General features: G+C 43.2%; 1 protein-coding gene across 2 annotated transcripts in view; it reads left to right on the forward strand.

Moving 5' to 3' along the window:
* Nucleotides 1-17,500, forward strand: part of gucy1a2 (guanylate cyclase 1, soluble, alpha 2) — a 30,571-nt gene that overhangs the window by 2,490 nt on the left and 10,581 nt on the right. Inside the window, exons 2-4 of one of the 2 annotated variants that reach the window (XM_053687301.1) lie at nt 4,960-5,021; nt 5,184-5,299; nt 5,426-6,237. In XM_053687301.1, coding sequence (XP_053543276.1) covers nt 4,960-5,021; nt 5,184-5,299; nt 5,426-6,237 — 990 coding nt within the window. The remainder of the gene's footprint in view (nt 1-4,959; nt 5,022-5,183; nt 5,300-5,425; nt 6,238-17,500) is intronic. The other variant, XM_053687302.1, reaches the window with a different exon arrangement.

Consider the following 17,500-nt stretch of genomic DNA (forward strand, 5'->3'; position numbering starts at 1 on the left):
GTGTGTGTGTGTGTGGTTGTCTGAGAGTGAGAAAGAGAAAACATACTAGTGGGAGGGATGGGCTTGGTGGCTCTGACCAAATTGTTGAGGCCCCCCGGGCGCCCCCACGTTGAAAACCACTGTCTTAGACAAGTCCAAGTCATAAAAATTATTACTGAAATCAGAAATAAGTCGCTCCTGAACGGCACAAAACAGCATTGCGACAGCCATCTGTGACTGGGAGACCAAGGGAGCAATATTGGCATGCTGTCAGGGTGGGAGGGGCATACTCCCCCGTCAATCACAGTGACACTAGCCAATCATAGAGCACGTTCCTCTGAGTGTGTTACGCTTCCATGTTACGCAGCATGAGCAGCAGTTTGAAAAAAGAAGACTGGCTGTCTTTATGTGTCTTGCAGGAAGCATGTTCGAGCCCTCACCCTTCCCGGTTGGTAGCTGTCTTATGATATTTGGCTGGTGGGTGGGGACTGGCCAAGACTAAATAAGGGGTGGGGAGTCAGATTCAATTAATATAATTGGACCCATTTTTCACATGTAAGAGCACTGTACAACAGTTCACCCCCAGGAAGCATGCTGGTACCCTCTGTCATGCAGTCTCAGGTGGTATGACAGTGTCCACTGGGAGACAAGGTAACACTGCAGCGACACCCTGAACACTGTCCAGAACACTGGCATGTTGATGGGGCCCCAAAGCTCCACTTCCTTTGAAACTGTAGTCCATTTCCTTTGTCTTGCGAACCTGATCCTGGGGGTAGAAGTGCAAGTACTAGTCATTTGGTCAGGTACAGCTGAGAAGCAGGTGTAGGAGCGGTTGCAGGAGCAGCTGCTGCTGAAAGGTGCCAGGTCAGATCTTCTTCCGGTACATCTAAGTGCTCTGCTATTAGTAGCATTTGTAGCAAATGGCAGTGGCAACACCAGCAGTGACACTGCATTAAAGGACAATAAAGAATAACAATCATGACATTTATGAGGGTAAGCAGGGTCCTCAAGTCTTTGTAGTGGTTCAGATCATTCACTGGCAGACACCAGAAGGGGACCCTCCTGTGAACATGGATCAGGGTCACCGTGCTTTTTAGATTTTACGCACCTCCTTTGCGACCTCAGGTCGAGTTTCTCCATTTTGGAATGCATAGGAACCGGTTAATGTGCCAAGGCATTGCTGTAGGTTCACATCCATATGTCTAAGGGGCAACCCGGGCAGTAGCATTTCCTCTGATGGGTGCAGCTCCTTAGTCTCCGATGGTAGACCTAAAAAAACAAAAAACAAAACCTACAGTAGGAATCCTCAAGCCGTGGATGTTGTGCTTTCGTCCGGCCAGTCCGAATGCTCTCATCATCCGTTCTCCCACCATGGCAACACATGCTCCTATGGTTTCGAGCCATTTCCTATGAATAGGGATAGTAAATGGGAAATAGAATGAAGACAGAGAGAAGTAGGTTATGCTGTCTTCTAGGGAGAGCTCAGTCGTAGTCTCCTGGGGGTTAGTGTCCTTCAAGTGAATATCGGCCAGTTCCTGTAAGTTAGGACGCAAACTGTCCGTCACCACCAACAAAAATATACGGGGTCACCCAGAAGAAGATGTGTTCAATTTTGAGTCTGGATGCTCTCAAGGGTTCTTCCTCATGTTGTCTCAGGGAGTATTTTTCTTGCCACTGTTGCCTTTGGATTGCTCATTAGGGATCTAGATCTACATCCAGAGTTCTGGAAAGCTGCTTTGTGAAAGTGTCAAAAATGTTGTGGGTGTGCATAGTTCCCTGCGATGGACTGGTACCCGTCCAGGGTGTATCCCTGCCTTGTTCGTAGTGTTCCTCGGACAGGCTGCAGATCCACTATGATCCTGAGCAGGATAAAGAGATGAACGAACAAACTGAACAACTAGAAAGTGATGTGGAGTGGGGCATAGAAAGGACAAGGCAAAAGTTAACAAAAAGTCTGGGATGTCTTGCAGGTGAACCTCATCCTTGTACTCCATTACGTTTGGGTAGATCCAGCAGTAGAACACAGCTAGAAAAAAGGTACTAAGTTCTACCTTTCAGTGTACAAATTCTGGGGTGATACCCTCAAAGGTACGACACCTTGTTACAACCTTTGTTTGGTCGGAGAGGTAGTTTAGTGGACTGCAAATCTCCAACATATCGCAGTAGCACTTCTACACAGTGGACCTGAGTTCTGGGCAGTGGTGTCTCAATGGTTAAGGTTCAAGATCAGAAGGTCAGGAGTTCAAACCCCAGCACTGCCAAGTCGCCATTGTTGGGCCACTGAGCAAGGCCCTTAGCCCTATCTGCTCCAGGGGTGCGGTATCATGGCTGACCCTATGCTCTGACCCCACCTTCCTAACAAGTTGGGATATGCTGTAATGTACGTGTGACAAATCAAGCCTTCTTCTCTTCTCGTTTTAAAATCGTTCCCTCTGAAAAGTGAACATTTACAACTTTGAACATTGAAAGTACAACTGCAAGTCAGGGACCACCATCGTACAAGATATGGTACGTATTTGTTCCTTGGGGGACATAGAAAGTACCTGTATGGTTATATATTTTGACAGTTTAATAGCTTTCCCAGGTAAAATGCTTGGGGTACCATCATCAAACATACCCTGCCAGGTCTGGGGCATCTGTGGAGGTGTGACTTCTCCATGAAGGCGTTAAGGATGTCCAGTAGTTGAGCCACTTCCACAGGTTCATGCTGTCTCTTGCTAATTTCTCACGGCTTAGAGACATAGATACAGTCCATCAAGGACAGAGATGCTGGGAAGCCGTTTTCTTTGGCTTTTAAAAATAAATAATGGCTTATACAGATTTTCGCCTCGGGCAATTATGGGCAGTCCTGGTGTGATTTCCAAAAAAGGAAAGGTATTGGTAGCATAGAACCAGCAAGGTCACAGTCAGGGTGACTTCTACTTAATAGTTAGCAGTTGTACCATGTTTTTTTTTGTTGTTTTTTTAAAGAGCAGTGCTTGTCCTCTTGTTTTTTTTTAATGACTCGCGCTTGTAAAGTTTGCAAATTCGCCGGGGTTAAAGTGACGCGAAAATGAAGCTAAATGAAAGAATCCTGGAAGCACAATCTTCACAATTATTTGCACCCTGCATCCTCTTGCATTGAAATGAACAAGTTTTGTTTTTATTGCCTGGTGAATTTGATTCGGTTCCCGTTAATAAAACTATGAAATACTCTAGACTTTGCTTGGCTCATGTTGTATTTTAACTATCCAGATTTGTACGCACTACAAGCATTGTCCACGCACTCATCCGCATACTTTTACTGTATCCAAAGATTTTAGAAATACAATTTTAGGGGGCAGGAACGATGCTCCACACAACCGCAGGTTACACAAAGTGTTCAAATACAATACAGCTGGATTAACGTGGCAAACTTTCTAACCCACGTAAGTAAACGAGAAATGGTTTCGAGGCAGCAAGTCTGGTGCGATGGTACGACACTTTCTCCACTAGTGTCTCTCTCTCTCTCTCTCACACACACACACGTACACAGGTTTCATTTACACATCCAGCTGTTTGTTGTTGCATTTATTAAGGAGATAATGTTTGTGTGTGTGTGTGTGTGTGTGTGTGTGTGTGTGTGTGTGTGTGTGTGTCTTCAAAAGGGCAAAACATCAGTTCAAGTTAAAACTGCATTAACACAATAACAGTATCTGATACTCCCTAGAGAGTGAGAGAGAGAGAGAGAGAGAGAGAGTGTGTGTTTGCGTGTGTGTGAGTGTGTGTGTGTGTGTGTGTGTGTGTGTGTGTGTGTGTGTGTGTAAATCACTGAACTACTGACAGTTAATCAATACGAATATCTCTGGCGAAGAGCAAACAAAACACAGAGTGTGTATAATAGATTTTGTGTATGTGTGAGTGTGTTCACTTTATTAGTTCTATCTATTTTTCCACACGTTAGTTTGTGTGTGTGTGTGTGTGTGTGTGTGTGTGTGTGTGTGTGTGTGTGTAAATGTCCTCTCTTTACTCTGACCTCTAGCATCTATGGATGCTCTCTTACCAAGCGTGAACCATAGACCCACACACAGTTATACACACTTTTGTAGACATTTTTTTCCCCACTTTCCAGTTTCCAGTGTGTGTGTGTGCGTGTGTGTGTGTGTGTGTGTGAGAGAGAGAGAGAAAATGCCTTAAATCAGAATGTGACCTTTTCATGCACTCAATGTTTTATTCATTCAGTGTTTTATGTGTTGTTTCTGTGTAATAATGTGTGTGTGTGTGTGTATGTGTGTGTGTTGAGCTGTGTTGTAAATTTCTGCAAGCTGCTCCCATGGCATACATTTACAAATCTCTCATTTGTAGTTGTGTGTGTGTGTGTGTGTGTGTGTGTGTGTGTGTGTGTGTGTGTGTGAGAGAGAGAGAGAGAGTTCAGTGTTTATGATTTAGTCTAGTGAGGAGAATTTTGATTTGCTCATCGTTGCTGTGACAGTATGATTAAAGCAACAGATTGGGTGAGGCTTAAGAGTGGATTCCATTCCAGATGGGATATTAGAGCAGCACACACACACACACACACACACACACACACACACACACAGATACAGACAGAAAACGTTATGTTGGTGTTGTAATCCTACGGAAAGCAGCTGCAAGGTGATTAGAGCACAGCAGTCAGTGTGACACACTTTCAAAAGTGGAAGAAAAAAAAGTTTCGGAAAAGTGCGCCGTGATGTCAGCCGACCAATCAGGTTACAGCTCTCACACCCACACACCCACACACACACACACACACTTCAGGGTAGTGGATTTTAAGCTGGTTTTAACATGAAAACCTGTCTAGTGTTTCAAAAGTCTTCGAATGTGTAGGTATTATGAAATTCGAATCATTTTACAGCCTTAGCGAATGACTGGAAAGAAAACAGAGACACATTTGCATGAATTTAAATACATTTAAATAATACCTGAAGCTGTTGGTTTTGTGTCATGTTTTTTTGTTTGTTTGTTTGTTTTGTTTTTTAGACACAGACGATCCAGCAGGCTCTGCAGAGAACCGTGGAATTCTACAAAGAGAGAAATAACAGGTATCTCTCTCATGCGCGCACACACACACACACACACACACACACACACACACACACACACAATGTGTAAATCTGAATGTCTGAGATAAAGGAAGCTATTTTCTTTTGTTTGTGTGTGTGTGTGTGTGTGTGTGTGTGTGTGTGTGTGTGTGTGTGCGTCAGCAGCGAGGACGGGTCAGAGCAGAAATGTGCATTAGAAAAATGTCCGTTTGTAAACTCCCAGTCCGACAACCAAACCGACATCTCAGGAATTCTGCAGTACACAGCAGCAGTAGTGGGTGAGTATGTATACACACACACACACACACACACACACACACACACACACACACACACACGTCCCTACGCGTTGATCCGGTACGCGTGGACACTCTTCTAACAGTCGTTTGACGTTGTGTGTGCAGGTGTGGGGTTCTCTACACTCCGGGAGCGTTTCGGCGAAGAGTTCTTTGGACTTTGTCTAGAGGAGAACGAGAGGGTTCTCCGCGCTCTGGGTGGAAACTTGCAAGACTTCTTTAATGGTTTTGACGCTCTGCTGGAGCACGCGAGGACTTCGTACGGCCGCAGAGCGTCTTCGGAGTCAGCGTCCTTTCTGTGCAAGGATACGGAGGAAAACGGAGACGATGAGGGACGAGGAAGAACCCTGCTTCTGCACTGCTTCAACCCGGACCCCACGGTGGGCGTGGCCATGCCCGGGTTAATCCGAGCTGCTGCTCGGCGCATATACCGAGCGGAAGTCGAGGTGGAGGAGGCTCCGCCCACACGTCTCCGTGCAGTTAACGAGGACGGCGGAATCTCCGATCGCTCGACCCCGTCGTCGTCGCCGTCTCCGCCCACTTTCTCATCGCCCGGCTGTTTGTCGTTCCTCATTCGAGAAGTTCGGATCGCGTCGTCTTCGCCGTCGCCGTTGTCGTCGTCCTCGCGTCAGCTCTCGCGCTCGCCGACAGACCTTCGGATCGGACTGAGCACGTTCTGCAGAGCGTTTCCTTTTCACCTCATCGTCGGCCCCAACATGGACGTTCTGCAGGTTGGGGTGGGACTAAAGAATGTCGGGGAGGGGCTTAGGAAGCCTCACAGGACGCTGAGCTTCAGTGACAGCTTCCAGCTCGTCTCCCCCAGAATTCCTTGCTCTTTCCAGAACATTTTGCTGCGGCTGTCTACGCCGTTTACCATTCGCACTCGGCCCGACCCGTCCGCTCTGGAAAGCAGGGAGAAGGTACGTGTGTTTTTGGTGTGTGCGTGCGAGTGTGTGTGTGTGTGTGTGTGTGTGTTATTAACTAGCATCCTTTGAGGCAGGCTAAACCTATATAACGTAAATACGTTGGAACGTAAGGTCGGAGTTTTGAATTAGAGACGTAGTTCATGACGACAATCACGACGACTGCAGAAAGTTCTTCAGTGTGTTGACCATCACTTAACAAGTTTAACGTGTTATGCGTATAACACCGTGGATATACACGCAGCCATTTTGTACACCATGTACGTGTGCGTGTGTTTAAACCAAGCATAATCCACTACCAAATAACTGTTTGTATTTCCCTTAGTTATTAAAATAATTAAAATAATAAAATGAATACAGATCAAGTTGCATCTGTTTAAGAAATCCTGATCTGAATCTTTTACTCGCGCACCTTTTGTTTATATTTATACTGAATGAATGTTTTGATCTTGAAACTTATTGTTTAGATGACCAAATGACCTTCACTGGCCCAAACTACAGCACACTCACCCCCTGGGTTAAAATATGAGTCGGAGTGTATTTAGCAAAGTGGTATTTATCGGTATTTATAACGAAGGGATGATGAGGTGCTATTAATTGTGTCAATAAATAACAAGACAAAAAAAACAAACGCGTAGTAAGAAATGGGACAGGTTATGTCAGCGAGAAACCGGGGGGCTTGTACGCAGCGACATCGCAGACTTCACCGTGCTTCGCTTACTCGAGTGCACACTGGGAAAAGTGTCTTACGGCCGACCGCGTATGAAACGATACATACGGTGGTGTAAAAGAGTCCCCGTGTAGCCTGGTTAGTCTGGGATAAATAAAATCACCTTTGATTCTGATGAGAACCGGCGGTCGGGTTATATGCCACTGACGGACGGATGGAACGGATCCACGGGATTAGTTCGCTAACGTGGACAGATTATTATGAGATGCTTAGAGTGAGATAAAGCTTATGTCCGGATATACTTCAATTCATGAAGTGGGCTGTAACTATAACGCAAAACACACACACACACACACACACACACACACACACACAGAGAGAGGATTTAACTGTTGGACCACCTGCCATTTTGTCAAATAAAGACAAGAGAAAACACAAATTATGGAGTTTGTAGTACAAACATTAGCAGAGCTGCAGACAGATACTGGGTTTGTTCAGACTGTGTGTGTGTGTGTGTGTGTATGCATGGAGTCTTATCTCTCTACAGAATTTACACAGGATTACACACACACACACTCGCGCGCGCGACATGACCAGTGAAAATGCAGCTGCACATTCTCGACAGAACAGTCTGACATCTTCCGTGAGCGTGTCTAGAACACCGCCAGGATTTACCATCAGTTTACTGGGGACCGGTCTGCATTTACAGTCAGTTTAGTAGAACCTTACGGGAATTTATCTTCTATTTATGTAAAAAAAAAAAAAAAAGTGAAAAAAGTAATAAAGACCTGCTTTTATTGTAAGTTGATCGGAACTAAATCTGGACGTGCCACCGATGTATATTAAACAGTTGTGTCATTTTACAACACGTCTATCTAGAATTGGACAGCGGCCAAACAAACCCGGCTTGGCCTCGCGGTCCTTTTTATGTTAAACAGACCCTCGTTTATTCTCGGCCTATCCAGCGTATCTTTAACCACAGAGGATTGATCGTTCTAGTCAGTTTATCTAGACGCCATCGTGTACATTGATGTCGAACAGGCTGGCTTTTCTAGTATCTTTATCTAGAAGAATTTGCAGCATAATAAACCAAAAAAACCTATAAAATCTCTTCAGGACGCCTCCTAGTGGTTCGGATCTCATGGCGTAGCCTCTGTATTTCCGCTCACGTTCAAGTCTAAAAAATAGCTATGGCTATGTTTCCATCCAACAACAAAAAAATCGGAATGACACATAAAACATTTGCGAATAAAGCGCCGTTTCCATCCCACGTGTTCAAGAGAACAGAATCGGCGAAACTGGCGCAAAAATAACCGATAGAAACCGGAGTCGTTGACAAAAAAACGACATTCGAGATTCTGCGCGTCGTGATTGGTCGGTCGGGTTTAACATTGCTGAGCCAATACAGCAAAAGTCACAGGACTTTCTTTGATGCGAATCGAGGAATCGATTCGAGGAATCGAGGAATCGATTCGCAGTTTATGCGCATTCCGCAGACGTTCTTCGCGTCTGGTGTTTCCATGCAGCGTTTAAAAAAAACAAACACGTTTGCATAAAAACACGTGGACGGAAGTGTCGACGTGATTGATACATCCACACCTGCCTACTGAAGAGCGTTTCCGATCCGTTGGACAGATGGATGGGGTGGATTTTTCTTCGTTGTGCTCTGGGGATTCTTTTGTCGCTGTCAAACGCTGTCATTTTCACACGTTAAAACTACAAATGTTTTTTTTTTTTTTTTTTTTTTTAAACGACACGTGATTACAGTTTGAGAATGCACGTTTTTAGCCACGAGTTCCACGTCTGAATTGTTCGAGTAGGAATTTCAATCTGAGGAATTTCAACCAGAGGTGAATAAAAAAAAAAGAATAGATACATTAATACGCCTTTGTCCTAAATAAATATTATGGAGGACACGGTGCAGTCCGTTTATCTAGAACACACGTCGTGTTGTGTGTCAACAAAACAGATTATCTCGACCACAGAGTGTGTATCTAGAATTTACAGGAGGTCAGTTCAGCTAGTTTACCAAAGCTAGTTTGTTCGGAATTTTCCATTTAAGTTATGTTTATACATTCCCCTCTCTCCTATAAACAGATTGTTTACCTCGTCTATCTAGAACAGAGGTACCTTTAATCTTATTTGTATCTAGAACCGACCCTAATTTACTGCGTTTATTCACCGTGACCGTGATGGTTTGTGTAGAGCACAGCCTGCATGTAGACGCAGATACAGTCTAGAACCGTTCTTAACTGCGTTTTGAGGAAAGCTGTTTTGATGATGCGTTTCTGAGCTGCATTAGTCAGTCAGTCCATCATACACTTGGAGCAGAACTGTAGAGGAAGCTTTGTTGCCATGGAGACATGCCTGGTATCGTAGCAATTAAACTTTAATACTGCATGGCAGCCATTCGTGGTCTACCAGCTCAGATTGCCATTCTTCCATGGGATGCTTGCATGCGTGTTTGTGTGTGTGTTTGTGTGTGTGTGAGTGTGTGTGTGTGTGTGTATGTTTTGCTAATCTAATTCACGTAGGTAAGATACACTCTGCCAATTGAACTTCATTCTCTTCCAGTATATGTCTGTATAAGTGTGAGTGTTGGTATGTAGTGTGTATCTGCAAGCTGTGTGTGTGTACCTCTGTGAAATGTCTGTAAAAACTTTGATTTATATAGAACAGCCTGCATTTACAGTTTTTTTTATATCGGGAACACAGCCTGCACATACGGTCTGGTTATCTAGAACATGATCTGGGTTTGCATTCAGTTTATCTCGAACCCATCCTGCATCTACAGCCATATTATCTAGAACCCAACCTGCATGTACAGCCATATTATCTAGAACCCAACCTGCATCTACAGCCATATTATCTAGAACCCAACCTGCATGTACAGCCATATTATCTAGAACCCAGCCAGCATCTACAGCGATATTATCTAGAACCCAGCCAGCATCTACAGCCATATTATCTAGAACCCAACCTGCATGTACAGCCATATTATCTAGAACCCAACCTGCGTCTACAGCCTTATTATCTAGAACCCAACCTGCATCTACAGCCATATTATCTAGAACACAACCTGCATCTACAGCCTTATTATCTAGAACCCAACCTGCATCTACAGCCTTATTATCTAGAACCCAACCTGCATCTACAGCCATATTATCGAGAACCCAACCTGCATCTACAGCCATATTATCGAGAACCCAACCTGCATCTACAGCCATATTATCTAGAACCCAACCTGCATCTACAGCCATATTATCTAGAACCCAACCTGCATGTACAGCCTTATTATTTAGAACCCAACCTGCATCTACAGCCATATTATCTAGAACCCAACCTGCATCTACAGCCATATTATCTAGGACACAACCTGCATCTACAGCCATATTATCTAGGACACAACCTGCATCTACAGCCATATTATCTAGAACACAACCTGCATGTACAGCCTTATTATCTAGAACACAACCTGCATCTACAGCCATATTATCTAGAACCCAACCTGCATCTACAGCCATATTATCTAGAACCCAACCTGCATCTACAGCGATATTATCTAGAACACAACCTGCATCTACAGCCATATTATCTAGAACCCAACCTGCATCTACAGCCATATTATCTAGAACCCAACCTGCATCTACAGCGATATTATCTAGAACACAACCTGCATCTACAGCCATATTATCTAGAACACAACCTGCATCTACAGCGATATTATCTAGAACACAACCTGCATCTACAGCCATATTATCTAGAACCCAACCTGCATCTACAGCGATATTATCTAGAACACAACCTGCATGTACAGCTTATTATCTAGAACACAACCTGCATCTACAGCCATATTATCTAGAACACAACCTGCATGTACAGCCTTATTATCTAGAACCCAACCTGCATCTACAGCCATATTATCTAGAACCCAACCTGCATCTACAGCCATATTATCTAGAACCCAACCTGCATCTACAGCCATATTATCTAGAACCCAACCTGCATCTACAGCCATATTATCTAGAACCCAGCCAGCATCTACAGCCATATTATCTAGAACCCAACCTGCATCTACAGCCATATTATCTAGAACCCAGCCAGCATCTACAGCGATATAATCTAGAACCCAGCCAGCATCTACAGCCATATTATCTAGAACACAACCTGCATCTACAGCCATATTATCTAGAACCCAACCTGCATCTACAGCCATATTATCTAGAACCCAACCTGCATCTACAGCGATATTATCTAGAACACAACCTGCATCTACAGCCATATTATCTAGAACACAACCTGCATCTACAGCGATATTATCTAGAACACAACCTGCATCTACAGCCATATTATCTAGAACCCAACCTGCATCTACAGCGATATTATCTAGAACACAACCTGCATGTACAGCTTATTATCTAGAACACAACCTGCATCTACAGCCATATTATCTAGAACACAACCTGCATGTACAGCCTTATTATCTAGAACCCAACCTGCATCTACAGCCATATTATCTAGAACCCAACCTGCATCTACAGCCATATTATCTAGAACCCAACCTGCATCTACAGCCATATTATCTAGAACCCAACCTGCATCTACAGCCATATTATCTAGAACCCAACCTGCATCTACAGCCATATTATCTAGAACCCAACCTGCATCTACAGCCATATTATCTAGAACCCAGCCAGCATCTACAGCCATATTATCTAGAACACAACCTGCATCTACAGCCATATTATCTAGAACCCAACCTGCATCTACAGCCATATTATCTAGAACCCAACCTGCATCTACAGCCATATTATCTAGAACACAACCTGCATCTACAGCCATATTATCTAGAACCCAACCTGCATCTACAGCCATATTATCTAGAACCCAACCTGCATCTACAGCCATATTATCTAGAACCCAACCTGCATCTACAGCCATATTATCCAGAACACAACCTGCATCTACAGCCTTATTATCTAGAACCCAACCTGCATCTACAGCCATATTATCTAGAACCCAACCTGCATCTACAGCCATATTATCCAGAACACAACCTGCATCTACAGCCTTATTATCTAGAACACAACCTGCATCTACAGCCATATTATCTAGAACACAACCTGCATCTACAGCCATATTATCTAGAACACAACCTGCATCTACAGCCATATTATCCAGAACACAACCTGCATCTACAGCCTTATTATCTAGAACACAACCTGCATCTACAGCCATATTATCTAGAACACAACCTGCATCTACAGCCATATTATCCAGAACACAACCTGCATCTACAGCCATATTATCTAGAACACAACCTGCATCTACAGCGATATTATCTAGAACCCAGCCAGTATCTACAGTGATATTATCTAGAACACAACCTGCATCTACAGCGATATTATCCAGAACCCAACCTGCATCTACAGCCATATTATCTAGAACACAACCTGCATCTACAGCCATATTATCTAGAACCCAACCTGCATCTACAGCCATATTATCTAGAACCCAACCTGCATCTACAGCCATATTATCTAGAACACAACCTGCATCTACAGCCATATTATCTAGAACCCAACCTGCATCTACAGCCATATTATCTAGAACCCAACCTGCATCTACAGCCATATTATCCAGAACACAACCTGCATCTACAGCCTTATTATCTAGAACACAACCTGCATCTACAGCCATATTATCTAGAACACAACCTGCATCTACAGCCATATTATCTAGAACACAACCTGCATCTACAGCCATATTATCCAGAACACAACCTGCATCTACAGCCTTATTATCTAGAACACAACCTGCATCTACAGCCATATTATCTAGAACACAACCTGCATCTACAGCCATATTATCCAGAACCCAACCTGCATCTACAGCCATATTATCTAGAACCCAACCTGCATCTACAGCCATATTATCTAGAACCCAACCTGCATCTACAGCCATATTATCTAGAACCCAACCTGCATCTACAGCCATATTATCTAGAACCCAACCTGCATCTACAGCGATATTATCTAGAACACAACCTGCATCTACAGCCATATTATCTAGAACCCAACCTGCATCTACAGCCATATTATCCAGAACACAACCTGCATCTACAGCCTTATTATCTAGAACACAACCTGCATCTACAGCCATATTATCTAGAACACAACCTGCATCTACAGCCATATTATCTAGAACACAACCTGCATCTACAGCCATATTATCCAGAACACAACCTGCATCTACAGCCTTATTATCTAGAACACAACCTGCATCTACAGCCATATTATCTAGAACACAACCTGCATCTACAGCCATATTATCCAGAACACAACCTGCATCTACAGCCATATTATCTAGAACACAACCTGCATCTACAGCCATATTATCTAGAACCCAACCTGCATCTACAGCCATATTATCCAGAACACAACCTGCATCTACAGCCTTATTATCTAGAACACAACCTGCATCTACAGCGATATTATCTAGAACCCAGCCAGTATCTACAGTGATATTATCTAGAACCCAACCTGCATCTACAGCCATATTATCTAGAACCCAACCTGCATCTACAGCCATATTATCCAGAACACAACCTGCATCTACAGCCTTATTATCTAGAACCCAACCTGCATCTACAGCCATATTATCTAGAACCCAACCTGCATCTACAGCCATATTATCCAGAACACAACCTGCATCTACAGCCTTATTATCTAGAACACAACCTGCATCTACAGCCATATTATCTAGAACACAACCTGCATCTACAGCCATATTATCTAGAACACAACCTGCATCTACAGCCATATTATCCAGAACACAACCTGCATCTACAGCCTTATTATCTAGAACACAACCTGCATCTACAGCCATATTATCTAGAACACAACCTGCATCTACAGCCATATTATCCAGAACACAACCTGCATCTACAGCCATATTATCTAGAACACAACCTGCATCTACAGCGATATTATCTAGAACCCAGCCATGCATCTACAGCCATATTATCTAGAACACAACCTGCATCTACAGCCATATTATCCAGAACCCAACCTGCATCTACAGCCATATTATCTAGAACACAACCTGCATCTACAGCCATATTATCTAGAACCCAACCTGCATCTACAGCCATATTATCTAGAACCCAACCTGCATCTACAGCCATATTATCTAGAACACAACCTGCATCTACAGCCATATTATCTAGAACCCAACCTGCATCTACAGCCATATTATCTAGAACCCAACCTGCATCTACAGCCATATTATCCAGAACACAACCTGCATCTACAGCCATATTATCTAGAACACAACCTGCATCTACAGCCATATTATCTAGAACACAACCTGCATCTACAGCCATATTATCCTAGAACACAACCTGCATCTACAGCCATATTATCTAGAACACAACCTGCATCTACAGCCATATTATCTAGAACACAACCTGCATCTACAGCCATATTATCTAGAACACAACCTGCATCTACAGCCATATTATCCAGAACACAACCTGCATCTACAGCCATATTATCTAGAACACAACCTGCATCTACAGCCATATTATCTAGAACCCAACCTGCATCTACAGCCATATTATCTAGAACACAACCTGCATCTACAGCCATATTATCTAGAACCCAACCTGCATCTACAGCCATATTATCTAGAACACAACCTGCATCTACAGCCATATTATCTAGAACACAACCTGCATCTACAGCCATATTATCCAGAACACAACCTGCATCTACAGCGATATTATCTAGAACACAACCTGCATCTACAGCGATATTATCTAGAACACAAACCTGCATCTACAGTCCATTATTATCTAGAACACAACCTGCATCTACAGCCATATTATCTAGAACCCAACCTGCATCTACAGCCATATTATCTAGAACCCAACCTGCATCTACAGCCATATTATCTAGAACACAACCTGCATCTACAGCCATATTATCTAGAACCCAACCTGCATCTACAGCCATATTATCTAGAACCCAACCTGCATCTACAGCCATATTATCCAGAACACAACCTGCATCTACAGCCTTATTATCTAGAACACAACCTGCATCTACAGCCATATTATCTAGAACACAACCTGCATCTACAGCCATATTATCTAGAACACAACCTGCATCTACAGCCATATTATCCAGAACACAACCTGCATCTACAGCCTTATTATCTAGAACACAACCTGCATCTACAGCCATATTATCTAGAACACAACCTGCATCTACAGCCATATTATCCAGAACACAACCTGCATCTACAGCCATATTATCTAGAACACAACCTGCATCTACAGCGATATTATCTAGAACCCAGCCAGTATCTACAGTGATATTATCTAGAACACAACCTGCATCTACAGCGATATTATCCAGAACCCAACCTGCATCTACAGCCATATTATCTAGAACACAACCTGCATCTACAGCCATATTATCTAGAACCCAACCTGCATCTACAGCCTTATTATCTAGAACACAACCTGCATCTACAGCCATATTATCTAGAACCCAACCTGCATCTACAGCCATATTATCTAGAACCCAACCTGCATCTACAGCCATATTATCTAGAACACAACCTGCATCTACAGCCATATTATCCAGAACCCAACCTGCATCTACAGCCATATTATCCAGAACACAACCTGCATCTACAGCGATATTATCTAGAACACAACCTGCATCTACAGCCATATTATCTAGAACCCAACCTGCATCTACAGCGATATTATCTAGAACACAACCTGCATCTACAGCCATATTATCTAGAACACAACCTGCATCTACAGCCATATTATCTAGAACCCAACCTGCATCTACAGCCATATTATCTAGAACACAACCTGCATCTACAGCCATATTATCTAGAACCCAACCTGCATCTACAGCCATATTATCTAGAACACAACCTGCATCTACAGCCATATTATCTAGAACCCAACCTGCATCTACAGCGATATTATCTAGAACACAACCTGCATCTACAGCCATATTATCTAGAACCCAACCTGCATCTACAGCCATATTATCTAGAACACAACCTGCATCTACAGCCATATTATCTAGAACCCAACCTGCATCTACAGCCATATTATCTAGAACACAACCTGCATCTACAGCCATATTATCTAGAACACAACCTGCATCTACAGTGATATTATCTAGAACCCAGCCAGTATCTACAGTGATATTATCTAGAACACAACCTGCATCTACAGCGATATTATCCAGAACCCAACCTGCATCTACAGCCATATTATCTAGAACACAACCTGCATCTACAGCCATATTATCTAGAACCCAACCTGCATCTACAGCCTTATTATCTAGAACACAACCTGCATCTACAGCCATATTATCTAGAACCCAACCTGCATCTACAGCCATATTATCTAGAACCCAACCTGCATCTACAGCCATATTATCTAGAACACAACCTGCATCTACAGCGATATTATCCAGAACCCAACCTGCATCTACAGCCATATTATCTAGAACCCAACCTGCATCTACAGCGATATTATCTAGAACACAACCTGCATCTACAGCCATATTATCTAGAACCCAACCTGCATCTACAGCCATATTATCTAGAACACAACCTGCATCTACAGCCATATTATCCAGAACACAACCTGCATCTACAGCCATATTATCTAGAACACAACCTGCATCTACAGCCATATTATCTAGAACCCAACCTGCGTCTACAGCGATATTATCTAGAACACAACCTGCATCTACAGCCATATTATCCAGAACACAACCTGCATCTACAGCGATATTATCTAGAACACAACCTGCATCTACAGCGATATTATCTAGAACCCAACCTGCGTCTACACTGATATTATCTATAGTCAGTTTATCTAGAGAATGGTCTGGGTTTATGGTCAGTTTTTTCATAACCCCAGCCTTTGTCAGTCTACCTGGATTTCCATATACAGAATATTATGTAGACTACAGCCTGTGTTTTTCTGGATAGACGGCTGTATAGACAGATAGATGGATAAATGAAGGCTTGACAGTGGGATGAATGGACTTTATTGATCCCTGGGGGAAACCTGGGACATTTGTGATAACGCTGTATGATTTGTGAACACACCATCTGTGATCACTTTGCTGTCTAGGATTCTAGAGAGGCTTACATAAGACTATGACTCTCTCTCTCTCTCTCTCTCTCTCTCTCTCTCTCTCCGTCTCTCTCTGTCTATCTATCTATCTGTCTTTCTCTTGCTGTGCCGTAACCTTGGGGATTATGACTCAGGGTTCTTTGACGTGTGACTCTCAGGTAAAGTCTGACTTGTCGGAAAAAAGGTGACAGCAGCAAGAAAATCAACACTCTGTTTTTCTGAGCTACAGGGCTAATGGGTGTGTGTGCATGTGTGTGTGTGTGTGTGTGTGTGTGTGTGTGTGTGTGTGTGTGTGTGTGTGTGTGCATGTTACAGTATCCATTTGCCGTGCTGGTGGAAGAGCTGTAAGGCACAGTGGAAAATATAAGAGATATACAAACACACATGCATAGTCTAGATGAGACATTTCT

The sequence above is a fragment of the Ictalurus punctatus genome, chromosome 17 (assembly GCF_001660625.3).
Source record: "Ictalurus punctatus breed USDA103 chromosome 17, Coco_2.0, whole genome shotgun sequence".
NCBI classification, from domain to species: domain Eukaryota; kingdom Metazoa; phylum Chordata; class Actinopteri; order Siluriformes; family Ictaluridae; genus Ictalurus; species Ictalurus punctatus.